We start from the raw sequence: 17,006 nt of genomic DNA, 5'->3' as shown, positions 1-17,006 counted from the left end.
ACCTTATCTGATGTAATCGTATTAAACTTGATGTATCATGAATGTGGCTCTGAGAAAAAGTATAAAGTCAGTCAATGGTTTCAAAGACTTTTATTCTATCGTACCCCGCAGGATACGGAGAAACCTGAATTTGTTCAAACGAAATAATAACAATATTTACTTTTAAGCGCATGCCAGTCATTCTGAAAATTGACGTGTAACGATCTAACCCACTATCGTACAATGGTGTCCCGCACTGGTAAAGGACTCGCCATGTGAATTTGTTAGAGTAAAGATTGAAGGAATAATACATATTTGCAGGCAGAAAAACTTTGGATCATTGATATATAAAAATCTAATTACAAACAAATCACATAGAAAATAATCAGATTTCTATTCAGAAAAATATGTAGACGGATTATGGTGTTAATTTCTGATTTCTTTCTCTTTCAATGAGCCACTGCAGATATTCGAAGTCTGAAACTTGACAGGGAATCGTAAAAACGCCCTTCTGACTAAAGCCATAAACCTGCTCGGTTTCCTTGAGCAAATGTAAGAAGAGCGGATGATTTAAATAAAAAACAGGAATCACAAAGCGCGTCTGCTCTTCTTGCATATCCCCCACGTATACAGCAATGAATCCCTTTGGAACATCCTTAGGAGGGCAATTGTTCTTAATATTATTACTAACCTTATTGCCCTCCTTTCTCTGAACAAAGCTGAGACGACAAGACAGCCGGCGTCGGATATACCATTTGCGATCAGCCATAAGATTAAAGCAATTGCCTGAACTTTTAGGATTCGCATCGCTGTCGGGGCCGTGGAGTTGATTACTGGCAACTGGAAGAGACAAGGTATGGGACAAGGTATGGAGAGGTCGACGGTTCGAATCGCTGCAACTGCAAGAGGAATTTGACACCTGAAAAGGTCGCCGGTTCGAGTCGCTTCGAGTGCAAGAGGGATCTGCCGGATGTAAAGGTCGCCGGTTCGAATCGCTTCGAGAGCAAGAGTGATCTGCTGCCTGAAAAAGTCGCCGGTTCGAGTCGCTTTGAGTAGAAGAGGGATCTGCCGCATGAAACGGTCGCCGGTTCGAGTGGCTTTGAGTGCAAGAGGGATCTGCCGCCTGAAAAGGTCGCCGGTTCGAGTCGCTTCGAGTGCAGGAGTGATCTGCAGCCGTATCCAGGCGAGAATAACGAGATCTGGCATCGGATCGCACTATTCTCTTGCACACCTTGACAAACTTCCGGAGCAGTTTCGAACCCTTGACGTCCATGTCGACCTCTTCCATGGCTAGTCCTACAAGAGTACGCGCTGCGCATGTTCGATCCTCCTCAATTACAAATCATAGGCTGGGTTACAGAAGTAATACCTTGCATTTCCGTGGCCCTCTTCTTCTCCTGGCTCACAAATGTGACTGCAGCAGAGCACGGCAGAGCATCCATGGCTGCCGCACAAAATAACAATTGCGAAGGGGACATCCGGCGGAAGTAACCATTTTATAGTACGCGTTGCTCCATTACCGTCAAATATTTAAGCTCCACGCCAGCCGCAGACGCGGGAAAGAAACGACATGGGGTTTGCAGGGAAGGAAGTAAAGGAGGAACATTTGTATGATGGAACGTCGCAACGCGTCCAGCTATGGTTGCCGGGCGTTTCAAATGGAGCCGGCGTCCATGTGATTTCATGATTGCGCAACAGCAAATCAAGGCGACCTTTTCGTGAACTGCAAGTCATTCAACTATTTACGTGTTGATTAAGGGAGGATTTGCTTGCCCTAATTTTTCTGCTAGGTAAGAATGGAGCGGGGGAAACTAATTATGCACTCTAATTAAAGGAATGACTAATTATGCATTCTTATTAAAGGAATGACTAGTCATTTATAATTATATGCTTTTTTATTATTAGAAAAATGTATTTATTAATAAAAGAAAGAATGTATAATAGAGATGCATTTTAAGGACATGTATCTTGGAAAAAACAATTTAAGTTTGATTACACCAATATCACTTTTTTCTAAATAGTGTCAAGCACATGCTCTTTTGTAATGAAATTTGTAGTTGTGAGTAGATATCTATTGTGATCTTCGGCAATATCTATCAGTTAGGATTAATTTCGATAAATTTGTGTCTTGAACTCTAAATTATAGTTGATTTTCTTTTTCAAAGCTTTAGCAAGATATGACTACTATGGAATAATACTAAAGAATAAACCATGTATAACCACTTATGTAGGAAGGAAGACATTTGAGAAAATAACTTTGCATCTTAGCATCCAAATATATAACAAAATGCATTGAAGATGAGATTCCAATAACATGTTTCGAGAGAATGTAACCCTAGCAATGTTGATTTCCCACTTAATTTTCTATTAAATATAGAAGGAATAAAGGTTAGAATTATTTGTCAATTTTTTTGAGCATGTTTTACATAACCAAAAAGCAAGTTTAATGCTTTCCATCTTGTGACATAACAAACATTTAGTGGAGTGGGTAGGGAGAAAGGAGAGGTGTTCTCCCACAACTCCTTTATAGTGGATGATTTTTAATGCAAGAAATTGCACTTTAGCTTCAACTTTGGATTTCCAAACAACAAGGCTCAAGTTGAACTACTTAGACTCAGACCAATTCGCTTGCCATATGAAATTTAAAATTTGTTGTATTTGGATTGGAGGAAGAAGTTTTTGATAGATTAGCTTAAGAGGAAAAAAACTTATAAGTTGGAAGCCACCACTAATCTTTAAAATAATTGCACATGAAATGGGAGTAGAAAGCTTTAATTGAAGAATTAGAGGAAAAACTTCATGTACTTTGTGAATGTCATTGATGAGAGTGTTGGACAGTGTCACAACCCTCCTTTATCGCTTTTTGATTTAAATACAATTCTAATATGTTTTTGGTTAAGCTAGTAAAAATGATTGAATAAATGCTATAAAAGAATAAAAATAATAATAAACACCCACACACACACTTGGAGAGTATAATTCAAAGGCATTATTTTTATTTTTATTTATTTTTCCCACTCCCAATTATGGCACATGTTGTAGGAGGAATTAGAAGCTTCTAGAGGAATCTCCACCACCTTGCATGTAACTCCCCCACTAAGTTTTTAATCAATTTGCATGAGTCCAATATTGGAAAAAAATCTCTTTTTTAATTAAAATCTCTAGATAGCGGAATTAAGGGATTTTTCTTATAAATTGTAAGCAAGTTTTCAAAGAAGGGAGTTGATTATGTTTCGAAGAAAATTTCCCAAGTTTTTAGTAGTAGGATCTTCTTTGGTAGTCTCATTTTCGTTGCAGGATTGTTAAGTTATTGTTGAAAGATTTCTCTCAAGTGGCAAGGAAGGATCTAAGGAGGATAGCTAGAAGGTTGGAGAGGATTCAACATCCAACTTCGATAAGCCAGGTTCTCTTCTTGTTATTTCACATTCCCATATGAGAAAATGGTATTATCCAAAATATAGCTTCTAGATCGTCCTTTATAAAAAATTTCTTTTGTGGTAAATCCTTCTTTAGGGATAATAGTGAAAAGATAGCTTATTTATTTGTTTTATTTTTCCTTAGAGAAGAAATATCAGATCTTGCTTGCATGTTAAAGACAACTTATTATTTGTTTAATTTTCTTTAGAAAATATCAGTTCTTGCTTTACTTCTCTCAAATTCATTACTGGATTGGAAATTTAAATGCAATCTTACTCCCCTACAGAAAATGCCTGATAATAAGATATAAATCTCATGTATTCATTTCTCTCTATGAATAATCCTCTGAATAAATCCTTATTCTTATTTGATTACATAAATATTTTTTATCTGGTTATATACTTCTCTTTGTGAATATTAGTTGAAATGGAGGAATATATTTCTTTGTGAATAATCCTCTGTGTTATTCATCCCTGTGAGTAAATCCTTATTCTCATTTGGTTACATTAATATTTTTATATCTGGTTATATACTTCTCTCTGGGAATAATAGTTGAAATTGAGGTATAAATCTCTCTGTGAATAATCCTCTGTGTTATTCATTCCTGTAAATAAATCCTTATTCTTATTTGTATACATTAATATTTTTATCTCTCATATATTAGTTAAATACTACTCTTTGTGCTTAAATAAATTGGAAACTGGAAACTATATATATATATATATATATATATATATATATATATATATATATATATATATATATATATATATATATATAAGTATTTAAACTATTGTTAAAAAATTTTATGCAAACACATTACGCGAAATCGTACGACGAAATTAATTTCGCATGGGTTAGTGGACTGTTGTAGGGAGGGGACAAGCGGAGTTAATACCGCAGGTTAGGGGTACCCAGTGGTACCCTCCACTAACCCACGGTCATTGCTACGACAGTGGCCGCAGGGTAGTGGGGGGGACCACGGCGGTCCCCTCATCACTGCGGGCCTGCGCCCACAGGTCCGCAGTGATGATGGGACCCGTGGGCCCCTCCCCACTCCCCATTGCCTTAAACAGGGCTCCGTGCCTTTTTGCATTAATTAATTTTTTTTTAATGTATATTAAGATTCAATTTAAAAATCGTTAATATTTACCTAGTTAAATTTTAAAGTTTAATTGTTATTTATCTTTAAGTTAGTAGATTTAAATTTAGAAAATTTATAAGTAATTACGATCATTGTATATTGAAATTTTAATTCCAAATTTATATGTATAATTACCATTGAAGATTATTGGGTTACTTAATCGATAATATTTAGATTCATTTAAAAACATGATCCAAAATTGCCAAAAGTCCAAACTAATTGTTCATTTTGAACTAGTAATGCTATAACTAATTATTCTCGTGATAGAAGTAAACATTGCTTCATTTTGCATGTAAATAACACTATTGTTTTGACACCATCGAATTATATATATATATATATATATATATATATATATATATATATATATATATATATATATATATATATATATATATATATATATTAATTTGCATTCATGATCAAGTTACATTTCCAAATGCAATTACACGTTTTAATACGTGAGTTCCTAATCGTCTTTATCGTGCAATCATATATTAACTAGTTTAGTTGTAGAAGAGTGGTAATTCTATCAAGTAGTAATTGAATGCCATCAAGTAGTTATTTCAATGAATTAAACCTTGCAATTGCGTACATTCAATTCATAATTGTTTTCAAGCATGATGTTTTTCATAGCTTCTTAGTTAGAAAACTAAATAAAGGAAGATGGAAACCAAAACCTAGCAGCGTTCGGTATATACAGTGCCTTTGGGTCACGCTTACGGGTAATGCCATTGTGTTGAACTACTGCACTTAACGCCTAATAAAGTTGCATCAACGACGTATGTGGCATCGTCCCTATAAATCGTCGGGGAGTAACAAGGGACACTTGGAAGTTAAAATCCAAGGGGTGGGTAATCCCCCTTGGATCGATAATCTAATAAGATAATTCTAAAATGATCTTTCATCCGCTGAGTTAAACCATAGCAAACCCCTATAGGGATGTTGAGTAAAATGCTTTTATGAAATTGATTTAATCTCGAAGAATTGCTGACAATTGACAATTGGTCAAGGGTGACGCTTATGATAGGTATTAAGATCTAGTTGTTTTAGGCCACACGCAATAGACCATCTTGAGCCTTTTCTTAAGTGCTACCACCATGGGTAGCAATCGTAGAGAAACTGTCTGGGACATTGACCCTAGAAAGGGTTGCGTACCCACTAACCAGTTTACATCAAACCATAGAGTAGAAAATAGAACTACATACTTTACACCTTGATCCAGTGCTGAAACGGGTATGCAGGAAGTCTTGGGACGGAGTTGTCCCTAGTACTCAGGCGTTCGTGGGTGGGGTCTAGGTTTGGTGAGAAGAAGGATTGAGTAGAATCCTAATTTGGAAGATAAGTATAATAAAAAGGAAAAAGTAATTCAATGCATACTCGGAAGGAATCCCGTATGGATTCGCTTAACTTCCCGAGGCTTTAAGCCAAAATTTCGAGGTGGAATTCAAGCTTGTATTATGTTATTTAATTACTCCTAAGGACGATGACCTTGGTGCACTCCTACTAGAAGAGTGTAGTACTTAGTGAGTGGCTCAGGACCCAAATGGTCCTGATGAGTCTAAGTCTTTGGCCAGAGCACCCCCTATCCCGATTGGATAGATGCCTACCCTGTATGGGTAGATGCCTATCCCGTATTGGATAAATGAAGTCTTATGTCCCGTATGGACATATGCCTAACCCGTATGGTTATATGCTCATCCCGGATGGATGAATGCCTAATCCTAATGGATGGATGCCTAGAGTATGTGATTGAATCAAACACAAATGATTAAATTAAACAAAAAAAAAGAATGGTCAAATTTTGTTGAGTTAAAGTAGGGTGGGTTATTACATGTGGTATTAGAGCAAAATTTCAAATCTAGGCCTTGTGCTCACTTCAATTTACACAACTAAGGGAGTGTTTTGCAATGGTAGAAATTAAATTTTAAAATCTTAAATCAAGAACTAACTACATAATTTAGCTTTCAGGTAAAACCCTAGAATGGCTAGAGGAAAAGGAAGAGGAAGAGGAAGAGGAAGAGGAAGGGGTAATGGAAGACGTACTACCACTAGGAGACAAAGGGAAGAAAACCATGAGGAAAACCATGAAGAAGACCATGAAGGGGATCAACATAACCCAGGAAATAATGAAGATGGGGTCAAGGCTATAATCAACCTTCTCATTGAACAAATAGATAAAATCAACTTCTTGGAACAATCAATGCAGGACCTTAGGGAAAGGCAGAATGACATTGAAAATTGAAGTGGTACTGAAAATGGAAACCCTGGTAGCAATCAAGGGAATATGGTGGGTAATAGAAAAGAAAAGAAAATATTGGAACTCTCCAAGGACTTAAAGAAAATCACCCCTCCTAAGTTCGATGGGAGGCAAATTGGTGGAGTTGAGAATTGGTTAAATGAAATGGAAAAGTATTTTGAACTAAGAAATTTTAGCGAAACAACCAAGGCCTTATGGGGTTCGTATCAACTCACAGGGGAGGCAGCTAGTTGGTGGACCAACACCAAGGAGCAAAATGGGTATAGCAGGGATACGATCACATGGGATCAATTTGTTCACCACTTCCAAGAAAGGTGGCTCCCTCAATTGTTCTTTGGTGAGAAGGTGACATAATTCCATAACCTACGTCAAGGGCCCCTATCAGTCCAACAATATTGGGATAAGTTCGCCAAATTGCTTAAGTATGTACCTATGTACTAGAAAGATGAAGGAGGCCAAGTGAGGAAGTTCATTTTGGGACTAAATACCAACAAGGGCCCCAACAAAGGATTCATGCAGCAGTTAGGAACCGAAGAGCAAGATTCCAGAATGTTCCCGTGGAAACTACAGGTACACTATTTGAACAACCAATTTCAATTCTAATTGACACTGGGTCATCTAAATGTTTCATCTCACCTGAATTAGTAAGCAAATATACATCAAAAGTTAATCAAATGGAGTCATCGTGGATGGTTCAATATGGGGATAAGGTAACTAGGGAAGTAACTAAGTGTTTGCCGAGGGCAAGGGTACAATTTCCTGAGTTTGAAACAAGGGTAGACCTCTATGTGGAACCCCTAGGATTGTATGATGTAATTATTGGAATGAGTTGGTTAACATACCATCAAGCTAATGTAGATTGCTATAATAAAGTTGTTGAATGTTTGGATGATGGGGGGAAAAGGGTCAAAATCCAAGGAAAGTTTAACCCCATTAGTATAAAAACCATATTGGCCATGCAATTAAAGAAGGAAAGAAGAAGAAGAGGCCTAATCTATATGGTTGAAATTGATGAAGGAAAAGAGGAAAATACCGCAACCTTTGAAAGTACCCCTTTCTTAAAACAATTGAAGGATGTATTTCCAGAAGAATTACCTGGCTTACCTCCTAAAAGGAAGTTTGACTTTTCTATCGACGTACTACCGGGAGCTGAACCAGTATCAAGGGCACCTTACCGAATGAACACAACCGAATTACAAGAACTCAAGATGCAATTAGAGGAACTCTTAGCTAAGGGATTAATAAGGCCAAGTGTATCACCATGGGGAGCGTCGGTCTTATTCGTTAAGAAGAAGGATGGAACCTTAAGACTATGCATCGACTATAGGATGTTGAACAAGGTCACAATAAAGAATAGGTATCCCTTACCTCGAATAGAGGATCTTTTTGACCAAATGAAAGGAGCAGCATCTTTCTCAAAGATAGACCTCCGGTCAGGATACCATCAACTCATAATTAAGGAGGAGGACATTCCAAAGACAACTTTTAGGACTAGATATGGGCATTATGAATTCATAGTAGTTCCTTTTGGTGTAACCAATGCCCCAGCTGCATTTATGAACCTAATGAATAGTGTACTCCATGACTACTTGGACAAATTTGTTTTGGTATTTTTGGATGACATATTGATTTACTCTAGGAATGAGGAGGAACATTTAGTACACCTACAAATTGTTTTGCAAAGGTTGAGGGAACATAAGTTATATGGAAAATTGTCAAAATGTGCCTTCTTCGAGGAAAAGATTCACTACCTTGGGCATATAATATCAAAGGAAGGAATAGCAGTTGATCCAGATAAGATAAAGGCAATAGTAGAATGGTCGATCCCTAAAAACGTTTCAGAAGTAAGAAGCTTTATGGGGCTAGCAGGTTACTATAGGAGGTTTGTGGAAGGATTCTCTAAGATAGCAAACCCCATCACCTCATTACAAAGGAAGGGTAAAAGGTTTGTGTGGACAGAACAAAGTGATAAGGCATTCCAAATCTTGAAGGGAAAACTAACTTCAACACCCATTCTAAAAGTACCAGATCCAAATGGACACTTCACAGTCGTAATTGGCGCTTCTATCAAAGGTTTAGGAGGAGTACTTGTCCAAGATGAAGGGGTAGTAGCTTACGAATCCAGGAAGCTGAAGACTCATGAGGTTAATTATGCACCCCACAACTTAGAGTTAGCAGTGATTGTGCATGCCCTACAGAAATGGAGACACTTCTTACTAGGGAAGCCCTTTGAGTTAAAGTCAGATAACCAAGGACTAAAGTACATCTTTACCCAACCCCACTTAAATGCCAGACAAAGAAGGTGGTTAGAGTTTCTAAGTGAATATGATTTTGAAATTGAATATATTAAGGGGAAGGAAAATAGGGTGGCAGATGCTTTAAGTAGGAGGAGACACTTGATGACTATAACAACATTCAAAACTTCTTTCAAAAGGCAAGTGATGGATGAGCAGGGACATGACCCATGGTATGAGCAAGTCAAACTGACATTAGAACACGATCCAATTGATCCTAAGATTGAAGGGTATACATTAGACAAAGATGGGTTTCTCAGATACAATAATAGAATCTATATTCCTAATTCAGGAGACTTAAGGGAAGTAGTCTTGTCGGAGGCTCACAATGCCCCTTACTTAGGGCACCCGGGGGTTAACAAACTTTATGCAGATCTAAAGAAGTTATACTTTTGGCAAGGGATGAAGAATGACATAATCAAATATGTGGCTAAATGTTTGGAGTGTCAAAGAGTAAAGGCAGAACATAGACATCCATCTGCATTGGTACAGTTACATGATGTGCCTCAACACAAGTGGCAAGTTATTAGTATGGATTTTGTGCAAGGGTTGCCCACGTCACCTTCTAGGCATGATACAATAATGGTGGTAATTGACAAACTCACTAAGGTGGCACACTTTATACCAGGGAACCTGACGAATGATGCACCTACCTTGGCTAGGTACTTTGTTAAGGAAATATTTAGGTTGCATGGAATGCCAGAGAAAATCATATCAGATAGAGATGCTAGATTCACTTCAAGGTTTTGGACAACTCTTCAATCAGCTCTGGGAACTCAACTAAATTTAGCACTGCATACCATCCTGAAACCGACAGTCAAATAGAAAGGACAAATCAGATTTTGGAAGACCTACTTCGCATGTACTGCATGGACCAACAGAAGAAATGGGAAGATTACCTACCTCTAGTAGAGTTTGCTTACAATAATACATATCAAACATCCTTGGGAATGACACCTTTCGAAGCATTGTATGGTAGACCATGTCGAACACCTTTGAGTTGGGATAGTCTGGAAGATAGAGTAATTGTTGGACCAGATATGTTGAAGGAGATGGAAAGGAAAACTAAGGAAATTAGGCAAAGATTGAAGGAAGCCTTAGATAGGCAGAAAAGTTATGCAGACAAAAACATGACACCAAGGGAATTTGAGGTGGGCGAGAAAGTCTTCCTAAGGGTTAGGCCACACAAGAGTTCCATAAGATTTGGGAAAAAGACTAAGCTTGCACCTCGTTATGTTGGGCCTTTTGAAATATTGGAAAGGATTAATCCAGTTGCATACCGGTTGGCCTTACCTCCCCAGTTGAGCTGAAGCCATGATGTCTCCCATGTATCTCTTCTTAAAAAGTATGTACCTTATGAGAAACATATTTTGAATTGGGATGCTTTACAGGTCCAGGAAATGGGAGGAATAATGATAGAGCCATTCAAAATCTTGGAGGCGCCAATGCCAATTGCGCAATAGAGAGGTTGATCAATGCAAAGTACAATGGAACTAGTATGATGAAAAGAATGCCACGTGGGAAGATACTAAGGAAATACAACAGTTGTTCCCTTTTTTGTTTTAAACTAATCATGAACTATAGACTCTTTTGGATACATTCAATAAGTGCATCGGGATGATGGACAAATTAAGGGGGGGAGGATGTCACAACCCTCCTTTATTGCTTTTTGATTTAAATACAATTCTAATATGTTTTTGGTTAAGCTAGTAAAAATGATTGAATAAATGCTATAAAAGAATAAAAATAATAATAAACACCCACACACACACTTGGAGAGTATAATTCAAAGGCATTATTTTTATTTTTATTTATTTTTCCCACTCCCAATTATGGCACATGTTGTAGGAGGAATTAGAAGCTTCTAGAGGAATCTCCACCACCTTGCATGTAACTCCCCCACTAAGTTTTTAATCAATTTGCATGAGTCCAATATTGGAAAAAAAATCTCTTTTTTAATTAAAATCTCTAGATAGTGGAATTGAGGGATTTTTCTTATAAATTGTAGGCAAGTTTTCAAAGAAGGGAGTTGATTATGTTTCGAAGAAAATTTTCCAAGTTTTTAGTAGTAGGATCTTCCTTGGTAGTCTCATTTTCGTTGCAGGATTGTTAAGTTATTGTTGAAAGGTTTCTCTCAAGTGGCAAGGAAGGATCTAAGGAGGATAGTTAGAAGGTTGGAGAGGATTCAACATCAAACTTCGATAAGCCAGGTTCTCTTCTTGTTATTTCACATTCACATATGAGAAAATGGTATTATCCAAAATATAGCTTCTAGATCTTCCTTTATAAAAAATTTCTTTTGTGGTAAATAATCCTTTAAATGCAATCTTACTCCCCTACAGAAAATGCCTGATAATAAGATGTAAATCTCATGTTTTCATTTCTCTCTATGAATAATCCTTTGAATAAATCTTTATTCTCATTTGATTACATAAATATTTTTTATCTGGTTATATACTTCTCTCTGTGAATATTAATTGAAATGGAAGAATATATTTCTCTGTGAATAATCCTCTGTGTTATTCATCCCTGTGAATAAATCCTTATTCTCATTTGGTTACATTAATATCTCTCTCTCTCTCTCTCTCTCTCTCTCTCTCTCTCTCTCTCTCTCTCTCTCTCTCTCTCTCTCTCTATATATATATATATATATATAAGTATTTAAACTATTGTTAAAAAAATTTATGCAAACACATTACGCGAAATCGTACGACGAAATTAATTTCGCATGGGTTAGTGGACTGTTGCAGGGAGGGGACGGGCAGAGTTAATACCGCAGGTTAGGGGTACCCAGTGGTACCCTCCACTAACCCGCGGTCACTACTATGGTAGTGGCCGCAGGGTAGTGGGGGGAACCATGACGGTCCCCTCATCACTGCGGGCCTACGTCCGCAGGTCCGCAGTGATGATGGGACCCGTGGGCCATTCCCCACTCCCCATTGCCTTAAACAGGGCCCCGTGCCTTTTTGCATTAATTATTATTTTTTAAAATGTATATTAAGATTCAATTTAAAAATCGTTAATATTTACTTAGTTAAATTTTAAAGTTTAATTGTTATTTATCTTTAAGTTAGTAGATTTAAATTTAGAAAATTTATAAGTAATTAAGATCATTGTATATTGAAATTTTAATTCCAAATTTATATGTATAATTACAATTGAAGATTATTGGGTTACTTAATCGATAATATTTAGATTCATTTAAAAACCTGATCCAAAATTGCCAAAAGTCCAAACTAATTGTTCATTTTGAACTAGTAATGCTATAACTAATTATTCTTGTGATAGAAGTAAACATTGCTTCATTTTGCATGCAAATAACACTATTGTTTTGACACCATCGAATTATATATATATATATATATATATATATATATATATATATATATTAATTTGCATTCATGATCAAGTTACATTTCCAAATGCAATTACACGTTTTAATACGTGAGTTCCTAATCGTCTTTATCGTGCAATCATATATTAACTAGTTTAGTTGTAGAAGAGTGGTAATTCTATCAAGTAGTAATCGAATGCCATCAAGTAGTTATTTCAATGAATTAAACCTTGCAATTGCGTACATTCAATTCATAATTGTTTTCAAGCATGATGTTTTTCACAGCTTCTTAGTTAGAAAACTAAATAAAGGAAGATGGAAACCAAAACCTAGCAGCGTTCGGTATATGCAGTGCCTCTAGGTCACGCTTACGGGTAATCCCATCGTGTTGAACTACTGCACTTAACGCCTAATAAAGCTGCATCAACGACGTATGTGGCATCGTCCCTATAAATCGTCGGGGAGTAATAAGGGACACTTGAAAGTTTAAATCCAAGGGGTGGGTAATCCCCCTTGGATCGATAATCTAATAAGATAATTCTAAAATGATCTTTCATCCGTTGAGTTAAACCATAGGAAACCCCTATAGGGATGTTGAGTAAAATGCTTTTATGAAATTGATTTAATCTCAAAGAATTGCTGACAATTGACAATTGGTCAAGGGTGACGCTTATGGTAGGTATTAAGATCTAGTTGTTTTAGGCCACAAGCAATAGGCCATCTTGAGCCTTTGCTTAAGTGCTACCACCGTGGGTAGCAACCGTAGAGAAACTGTCTGGGACATTGACCTTAGAAAGGGTTGCGTACCCACTAACCAGTTTAAATCAAACCATAGAGTAGAAAATAGAACTACATACTTTACGCCTTGATCTCGTGCTGAAATGGGTATGTAGGCAGTCTTGGGACGGAGTTGTCCCTTGTACTCAGGCGTTCGTGGGTGGGATCTAGGTTTGGTGAGAAGAAGGATTGAGTAGAATCCTAATTTGGAAGATAAGTATAATAAAAAGGAAAAAGTAATTCAATGCATACTCGGAAGGAATCCCGTATGGATTCACTTGACTTCCCGAGGCTTTAAGCCAAAATTCTGAGGCGGAATTCAAGCTTGTATTATGTTATTTAATTACTCTTAAGGACGACGACCTCGGTGCACTCCTACTAGAAGAGTGTAGTACTTAGTGAGTGGCTCAGGACCCGAATGGTCCCGATGAGTCTAAGTCTTTGGCCAGAGCACTCCCTATCCCGATTGGATAGATGCCCACCCCGTATGGGTAGATGCCTATCCCGTATTGGATAGATGAAGTCTTATGTCCTGTATGGACAGATGCCTAACCCGTATGGTTAGATGCTCATCCCGGATGGATGAATGCCTAATCCTAATGGATGGATGCCCAGAGTATGTGATTGAATCAAACACAAATGATTAAATTAAACAAAAAAAAGAATGGTCAAATTTTGTTGAGTTAAAGTAGGGTGGGTTATTACAGATAGTTTCGATTCATTTTTTAGTTGTAAGTCACTTTTCCAAGTTGTTGAGGAGAACTCCCGAATGTCCTTGAATTTTGCGATGCCTTTTTTGAATAAGATCTGTAGTCACATAAATCTGTCCACTTAATTAAATGAATACTTAGTATTTATTTGATTATTTAACCATCAATTAATGAATTAATTAAATTAATATTTAATTAATTCATCTTAACCCTCTTCTCCTATTAATTAAATAAATTATTCAATTTATTTGATTTAATTCACTTAACCAAATTCAGACCATTAATTAAATAAATAAATCATATTTATTTAATTAAATCTTCTCTCACATTTAAATAAATTAATATTTATTTAAATCCCCCAAAATCCCACCTCTCACATTTAAATAAATAAATCATTTATTTAAATCACCTTTATCCTCCACCCACTTGCATTTTCCTACAAATACAAGTTGCACAATTATTTTAAATAAATAATTTATTAAAATCACCTTTATCCTCCACCCACTTGTATTTTCCTACAAAAGCAAGTTGCACAACTATTTTAAATAAATTATTTATTTAAAATCCTATTTATCCTCACCCACTTGAAACCTTTAATGGTTTCCCTTAAAGTAGTCAAACTTGATGGCTTTAAAGTCTTCAAACTTGATGGCTTCCTTCTATAGTCTTCTTAAGACTTTAATGGTTTTCCTTAAAGTCTTCAAGCCTTTAATGGTTTCCCTCAAAGTCTTCAAGCATTTTAATGCTTTATCTTCATTTTTCTCATTTAAATAAATTAATATTTATTTGAATATTTATCCAAATGCAAATTACACCATTTAATTGAAATAAATGATTTTATTTTAATTGAAAATACCAAAATTTCTCCCACTTGCATTTTCCTACAAAATCCACTTGTATGCCTAAACCCCTTCTAGATTCTTCTAAACCCTTCCTAATTAGCCTAATCCATCCCCTAAATATTGTCACATTCCTAAGCAAATTGGAGTCACTTCTCAAAGACTCCAAAGTCTTTGAAAAGCAATTAATGCTTTGTGTGTTCAACAAATTAACCCTCAAAGTCTTGGATAACCTTTGAAAGCTTTCAACCTTCAACCACTTAATCCCCAAAGTCTCCAATAACCATTAATGGTTACTTCAAACCCTCCCACATGGTTAAAACATTTATTTTGACTCAACCTCTACCCAACCCAAGGGTCTCATCAAGCCTTTAATGCTTTGACCATGATTATCTCTTAATCATTTGCACAAAGGTTTATCCTTGCATTAACTCCTAATCCAGTGGGTAATCCTAATTTAGACTTGACCCTTACCTTCTAGATAACCATGAGGTCTTCTCAGGCCTTTAATGCCTCCAACCTCTTCTCTCAACCCAATCCTATGTTGACACTTGTCACCATTTTATTGGTGCCAATTGTGCACATGGATCCCCAACTTTCAAACTTGGCCCTTGATTAAACCATTCAATCTTAACCCTTCATTTCCCCATTTCTTCTATAAATAGAACCCTTCTCCTCAAGCAAAAAGAAGCATTTTAGAGTATTGTTGTTATACTGGCATTAGCATAGAGCTTTTTCATAGCATCACTATCTACTCTAGCATAGTATTTAGCTTTTCATTTCATATTTGAAGCTTAGTATTAAATCTCAATCCTCCATAAGCATCCATAGTGCAAAAAGCTGCTGAGAGCTACACTCATTTGGGACTTGGAGAGGAGAGGAACAAGGGAGGAGCAACTATGAGCATCTTGATTAGCTATTTCATTTTATGTTTATATGCTTTCTATTTCATGCTTAATATCTCTCTTGATATGCCTGTTTAGGATAATCTTTTGTTGCTAACACTAACGTTTGTTTCTTGTGCTCTTGTGTGTGTTGCCATCAAACAGATTTTCTAATCCTTTTTGCAGAGCATCAAGATCTTAGTATGCAAATGAGAATTAACAACAAGAGTTTTCTCTTAAAAGCATATGAATCGATTCCACCAAATAGGCAAAGATGAGAAACTCATCCTAGCACTAAGATCTTGTCCATTCCATTCAAGAAGAGTAGACAATGCTACCAAGCTTTCCATGTGCTTAAAAATTGCCTAGAAGCTTGAGGTTTAAAGTGTTTTACTATAAGGCCCAACTTCTTTACATGCATTATTGGCATTAGCAGCAATAAATTTGTGTCTAATAAGAGACTTTCATGGTTACTATTATTGGTGTAATTCTTTTGAAGCTTTTGGTTATTATTATAATTATATATAATTTAATAATTTAGTTATTATTATTGGTGTAATGCTTTTTAGTTTTGTTTTTTTCTAGTGTTCTAAATAAATAAATAAATTGTGAGGTTTTTATATCAATTCAATTAGGTCGAAATCTCTTTGAGGGTTGTCTGTTCCTCCAAAGTGGTAGAAGCACGATCACGACCTCATCCCATATGATGTTGGGGTCTTGTAATTAACAAGACTTGACCCATGTGAACCCATTATAAGCCATTCAAAGACTCAATGACTTTTTAAAGTATATATGAGATTATTTTAATTTGTAGATATGAAAGGGTCAAGTTTCTTTTTTCAATTATTTTTTTCGATTATATTTTTTGTTTAGTCATTTTTTCATTGAACAAAGCAATTTACAAAAAATAAGAGCTACCAATACGTACTAGTGAAAGAAAAAATCAACTCAACATAACCATAAGCATAAATTAGCCACTAGAAAACTCATATAAACATAAGTGGATTTTAGTTTAGTCTTACTTTTACTTCTTATTGGAGATTCAACAAAGGATAATATGTTACTCTTACCATCTTTAAAAGTTATGTTTTTCAGTTTAGTTTCAAGATAGGGTATAAGTAAAAAAAGGTGTCATATTTTTATATTCAAAATGGATAATATCAATCTAATTTTTTTTATTTGAAGCATTCAAATGTGATTAAATTTTAAAATAATATAAATTAATAAAATATAAAAATAGTGTAGTTTATGCAAATATATTTTCATAATTTAGAAATTATATTACTTAGATATATTTTTTGACACCATAATTTTATTCCTACATAAAATTAAAAAATGAGGTTGACAACATTCCATTTTCTTAGAGTG

General features: G+C 35.8%; 1 protein-coding gene across 1 annotated transcript; it reads right to left on the bottom strand.

The window, feature by feature from the left end:
• Window positions 1-349: 349 nt before the first annotated feature.
• On the bottom strand, window positions 350-1,709 carry LOC131048477 (uncharacterized). The gene has a single exon (XM_057982434.2). It carries the CDS (start codon window positions 1,265-1,267, stop codon window positions 398-400), a length of 870 nt encoding a protein of 289 aa, XP_057838417.2. The 5' UTR covers window positions 1,268-1,709; the 3' UTR covers window positions 350-397.
• Window positions 1,710-17,006: the final 15,297 nt, after the last annotated feature.

Source organism: Cryptomeria japonica, chromosome 3, assembly GCF_030272615.1.
Source record: "Cryptomeria japonica chromosome 3, Sugi_1.0, whole genome shotgun sequence".
In the NCBI taxonomy this organism is placed as follows: domain Eukaryota; kingdom Viridiplantae; phylum Streptophyta; class Pinopsida; order Cupressales; family Cupressaceae; genus Cryptomeria; species Cryptomeria japonica.
The sequence above is the reverse complement of the archived record's forward strand: the minus strand, read 5'-3'. Positions and strand labels throughout refer to the sequence as shown.